At 29.2% G+C, this 5,200-nt stretch overlaps 4 protein-coding genes across 4 annotated transcripts; all 4 read right to left on the reverse strand.

The window, feature by feature from the left end:
- Positions 1-271: 271 nt before the first annotated feature.
- Positions 272-691, reverse strand: DICPUDRAFT_76831 (uncharacterized protein; the record flags this gene model as incomplete). The annotated part of the gene is made up of 1 exon (XM_003285883.1): positions 272-691. One exon carries the CDS (start codon positions 689-691, stop codon positions 272-274), a length of 420 nt encoding a protein of 139 aa, XP_003285931.1.
- A 271-nt stretch (positions 692-962) lies between these two features.
- Positions 963-1,133, reverse strand: DICPUDRAFT_149833 (uncharacterized protein; the record flags this gene model as incomplete). Its single annotated transcript, XM_003285884.1, has 1 exon — positions 963-1,133. The coding sequence occupies one exon, from the start codon at positions 1,131-1,133 to the stop codon at positions 963-965; it is 171 nt and encodes a 56-aa protein (XP_003285932.1).
- Positions 1,134-1,470: 337 nt separating this feature from the next.
- Positions 1,471-3,938, reverse strand: DICPUDRAFT_149834 (uncharacterized protein; the record flags this gene model as incomplete). Its single annotated transcript, XM_003285885.1, has 3 exons — positions 1,471-1,489; positions 1,563-3,045; positions 3,173-3,938. The coding sequence occupies 3 exons, from the start codon at positions 3,936-3,938 to the stop codon at positions 1,471-1,473; spliced, it is 2,268 nt and encodes a 755-aa protein (XP_003285933.1).
- Positions 3,939-4,957: 1,019 nt separating this feature from the next.
- On the reverse strand, positions 4,958-5,200 carry DICPUDRAFT_149835 (uncharacterized protein; the record flags this gene model as incomplete). Its single annotated transcript, XM_003285886.1, has 1 exon — positions 4,958-5,200. The coding sequence occupies one exon, from the start codon at positions 5,198-5,200 to the stop codon at positions 4,958-4,960; it is 243 nt and encodes an 80-aa protein (XP_003285934.1).

A 5,200-nucleotide genomic window follows, 5' to 3' on the forward strand; every position in this document is an offset into this window, starting at 1 on the left:
GTTTAACCAATGAATATGATTTTGAGTATCTTTTTGAATTGCTTCTGATAATAATGAGTTTAAATTGGGGTTGATTGAACGAGATAATGGATCTATATTATTGACATAACCATTCTCCTATTACTACTTGATCTTGAAACACCTAAACCTAAACATAATTTCTTTAAAGTCGAATTATTTAATTTATAAAGATCCACTTCATCACTACTATTATAACATTTGCTTGGATTAACTTCACGATTTGATCATCTGTAAAGTTAGTTTTTGATTGCTACTGTTTTGAATGAATAAGTCTAATGAGCTTAAAATTAAATGTGGATAATAACTTTAATAATGAGATAAGGAACATAAATGACCAAACATCAAATCTTTTTTTATTTTGGTTTCTCTCCTCTGAACTATGCTGTTGTTGAGTATTACTTGAGGTTTTGAGATGGGTTATAAAAGGGTGTAATTTTAAAATTATTTGATTTGAGTATTTCGATTGCCATATTATAAGATGATGGATTATTGATTTCTCCATATTGTTGGAATCTTGCATTAAGTATTCTTTTGTTTTTAATAACTTTAAATAGTTTATATTATTCAATAAATAGTTATTATTTGATGATGATTCGATAGTTGCCTCATTATCATCTCTATTACATTTATTGTTGTTGTTTGATGAGTCAATCTGTATGTCTGATGTCATTTGTACTTGGAATGTATTAATTTTGAATAACCAGTTTGAAATTGATAATGATAATTTGGATCCTCCTTTTGAAACTGTGAATTGATTACCTGCAAATGTGAAACCTTTATCTTTATCGTTTACTTTTTCTATTATTAATTTTATTATCGCATTTGTATTGTCTTCTTTAATTCTTATTTGATGAATGTGGTGACTGATTCTTGCTTATTTGCAAATATCTAGTTGTTTGATAAATTGAATATTGCTATTTGTTGATTGTTAAAGTCTAATTCTATAATTGAATCGATATTGAATATCCTATAAATTGATTTTTAATTATAACTGTTCCATTGTTATTGGTTTCTGTTTCTGTTTCTGCTTGATTATTATTATTATTATTGTTATTAATTGGTGATGAACAATCGAAACCTGTGTATTCTGAATTACATTTGCATGTACCCATTGTTTTATCGCATATTCCATGTTCATGTTATTTAGATGAACATTCTTTTTTTGTGGTATAATATGGATATATGTTACCACTCCATGTGATTGTATATTTTGTGTGAAATTGACTTTTATTGAACCAATATTACCTGTTCCGATTGTTGTTTTGATTTGATTCTGATGATAATATATTATATTTAATTTGACACCAATCGATTCTAAATATTTGATCCTTTAAGGAATTCTAGAATTTGCTGATCTTAAAAGTGTTTTTTAGTTGTATTATTTTTTTTTTTTTTTTTTTTTTATATTTTTTTTTTCTTTTTTTAATTTTCTTTTTTTAGACATAATTTTTAATTTTTTTCCATAATTCTAAAAGATGTAAAAAAATAAAATTGCCTAAAAAAGAAAGAAGGGTTATTGGTGGTTTTGGGGGACAATCTACCCATGCTCCAAGTTTTTCATTGAATATTTTAATTGTTGGTTTTCCAAAATTTCCCCCTTTAGATGGTGCACCTGTAAAATGGTATCTGGATTCTGGTGCAATAATTTTGGATAAGTGGATGAGGCAATGCGTGCGTTTGATTGTTGTGTTGGTTGTGGGGTAGCAATCGGAGTTTGAGTTGAGGCTGGAGTTGCATTTGTAATTGTAATTGAACTTGATAATGGAGCTTTTGAAATTGGTGTTATTATTGGTGTTGGTAGTTCCTGCTGTGGTGTTGATTGAACAAGATAAGGTGATGGTCTATAAAATAAATTTGATCCACCTACAAATTTATTTTTTGATTGTGGAGATTGTGATGGTTGTGTCGATGGTGCGCCAAATGATAATCCTAAATCTTCTTTTAGACGATTGTTTTCAATTTGGGATGTAAATTCTTGATGAATGTCTTTCTTTTCTTTTTCTTGTTGTTGCTTCAATGATTCCAGTTCTTCTTTTAGTAGATCGATGTCATTTTCATATTTAGCATTGTCGTATTGTTCATTTTGATCATTATTATTAAGAGAGTCTATTTGATCTATTATTTCTTTATTATCTTGATTTAATACTTTTTCAATTTGATTTAATAGTTCTTCTTTATCTCTATCTTGTTGTTTTAATGATTCTATTTGATCTTTTAATTGATTGTTTTCGAGATTTAGCTGATTAATTTGATCTTCGTTATTAGATTGAGCCAATTGTTCTTTTAATATTTCTATCTGATCTACTAATTCTTTATTTTGTTCATTTAATTTAAAAATTAACTTTTCTTGTTGGAATCTAGTTTGAAGGTTTTCCTCGATTTGATCTTTCATTTGAGCCAATGTTGGTGTAGACGAAGTGGATGGTGCGCTAAATGATGATGATTCTGGTCCTGGTTCTGGTGTAGTTGAGGTTGATGGTGCGCCAATTGGTGATTTTGTAGTTGTCGATGGTGTGCCAAATGGTGATGGTGTAGTTGAAGTTGATGGTGCACCAAATGGTGATGGGGAGCTTGTTCCGGTCAATGGTATTGAGAACAGTGTCGATCTTGGTGTAGAAGCGGCTTTTGATGGTGCATTAAATATTGATGCAGTTGCTGATGGGGATGTTTCCAAGCTTGAGGAATTTGTTGGGATTTTAAATGATGAGGCAATCGAGGTTGTTGTTGGATCACCGAATGGTGATGAAAATGCTGTGAATGTTCCCGAGATTGGTGCTGTAAAAGGATTGGATAATAAATTTGAAGATGAGGTTGTTGAAAAACTGGTACTTGTCAAATTACCAACTAAATTTACAGATGGTGCGCCAAATGGTGATGGTTCTGGTCCTGGTGATGGTGTTGTTGTGGTTTTTGGTGCGCCAAATGGTGATGGTGATGGTCCTGGTGATGGTGTAGTGGTGGTTTTTGGTGCACCAAATGGTGATGGTGATGGTCCTGGTGATGATGTAGTGGTGGTTTTTGGTGCTCCAAATGGTGATGTGGAGCTTTGTACCGGTCAATGGTATTGAGAATAGTGTCGATCTTGGTGTAGAAGCGGCTTTTGATGGTGCATTAAATATTGATGCAGTTGCTGATGGGGATGTTGCCAAACTTGAGGAATTTGTTGGGATATTGAATGATGAGGCAATCGAGGTTGTTGTAGCACCAAATGGTGATGATACTGCTGTGAATGTTCTCGAGAGTGGTGCTGTAAAAAGATTGGATAATAAATTTGAGGATGAGGTTGTTGAAAAACTGATACTTGTAGAATTACCAACTAAATTTACAGATGGTGCGCCAAATGGTGATGGTTCTGGTCCTAGTTCTGGTGATGATTTTGGTCCTGGTGATGGTGTTGTGATTTTTGGTGCGTCAAATGGTGATGGTTCTGGTGATGGTTCTGATAGTTCTGGTCCTGGTGTAGTGGCTTTTGGTGCGCCAAATGGATCTGGTTTTGGTGATGATTCTGGTCCTGGTTCTGATGTATTTGTGATTGATGGTGCCCCAAATGATGATGGTGTAGTGGTGGTTAATAGGGTTGTTTCCAAACAAGGTGAGGTTTTTCCGCCAAATATATTTGTTGTTGATTCTTTTTTATCTGTTGGATTACCAGATAAGTTAAAACTTGAAGATGAACTGGTTTCTGATTTGGTTGTTGTTGATAATGGTGTAGATGTTGAAACTTTTTGATATCTGTATGATGGAACAAAATTGTATGGGTATGGGGAGTTTGGAATTTTTGGTGAAATTGGAATTGGTTTTAGTATTGGTCCTGGTTTTGGTTGGGGTGGGGGATTTGATTTATAACGGTATGCGGGGGCAAAGTTACTTGGGTAGGGTGTTGATTGTGAATTTGGAAAAGCTTGTGGTTCTCCCATTTTAACTTTTTTTTTTTTTTTTTTTTTTTTAAGAAAAAATATACAAATAAAAAAATTAGATTTATTTACAAAAAAAAAAAATAAGATTATTTAATATTTTATAAAAAAAAAAATAAAAAAATAATTACCAAATGTAAATATATAAAATATGAATATATAATATATATAAAGATGTGTGTATAGGATGTGTGAAGAGGAATAAAATAAATAAATGTTGATTTGTGTATATATAAAATGCAATGAGTGTGAGTGAAGAGAAAAAAAAAAATTTATTAAAAAAAAAAATAAAATTAAAAAATTATAATTTATTAAAAAAAAATAAAAGATAATTAATATATTAGTTTTGAAATAAGCTATGAAAATCAATTAAAAATTAAAAAAAAAATTAAAAAATTAAAATTTTAATTTTTAATTTTTAAGAACAGTGTTTTTAATTTTTAATTTTTAAAAACAGTGTTTTAAACAAAACCAAATTTATTTTTTTAATTTCTTCAATAGATCATTATTGTAATTAATTATTAAAAAAAACAACAGGTCTTCTTTAAATAAAAATAAATAAAAAAAAAAAATGTATAACTAATCAAGCAATTACTATAAAAAAAATTTAATAAATAAAAATAAAAAAAAAAAACAAATTTAGGTCAAAATCATATGAATTTAAATGATTATAATGTTAATATAGTAAAATATTAAATAAATTTAAGTTATTATAAATTAATTAATTAATAATAATAAGTCAAATTATATTTATAAAATGGGATGAATTAATTATAATTATTTTTAATAAATTAAATTGTATACAATTATATTTTTTTTTTTTTTTATTTTTATTTTTTCTAAATAACAACTCAATTATAATGATGTATTTCATTCTTTAAAAAAAATAAATAAAATCACAAAAGTAAAAATATTGTAGTTGTAGTTGATGATGTTGATAATGAAATTGAAATTGATGTTGTTGTTGATGTTGATGTTGATGTGGTTGTTGTTGTTGGATTATATCTATATCCTCAAATAAACTATAATGGGTTGTTGGGGTGTGTTGTGGGTTTTGTGGGTGTTGTGGTGTTGTGGGTGTTGTGGTGTTGTGGGTGTTGGGTTTGTTGTTGTTGTTGTTGTTGTTGGGTTTGTTGTTGGGTTTGTTGTTGGGTTTGTTGTTGAGTTTGTTGGTCCATTTGATCATTATTATTGGTTGAAAGTTCGCAGTATAAAATAACAAAGACTGCAATAAAATAGAAAATTAAATCTATTAAAGAAAACAT

This window comes from Dictyostelium purpureum, assembly GCF_000190715.1.
Source record: "Dictyostelium purpureum unplaced genomic scaffold DICPUscaffold_57, whole genome shotgun sequence".
Classification (NCBI taxonomy): Eukaryota; Evosea; class Eumycetozoa; order Dictyosteliales; family Dictyosteliaceae; genus Dictyostelium; species Dictyostelium purpureum.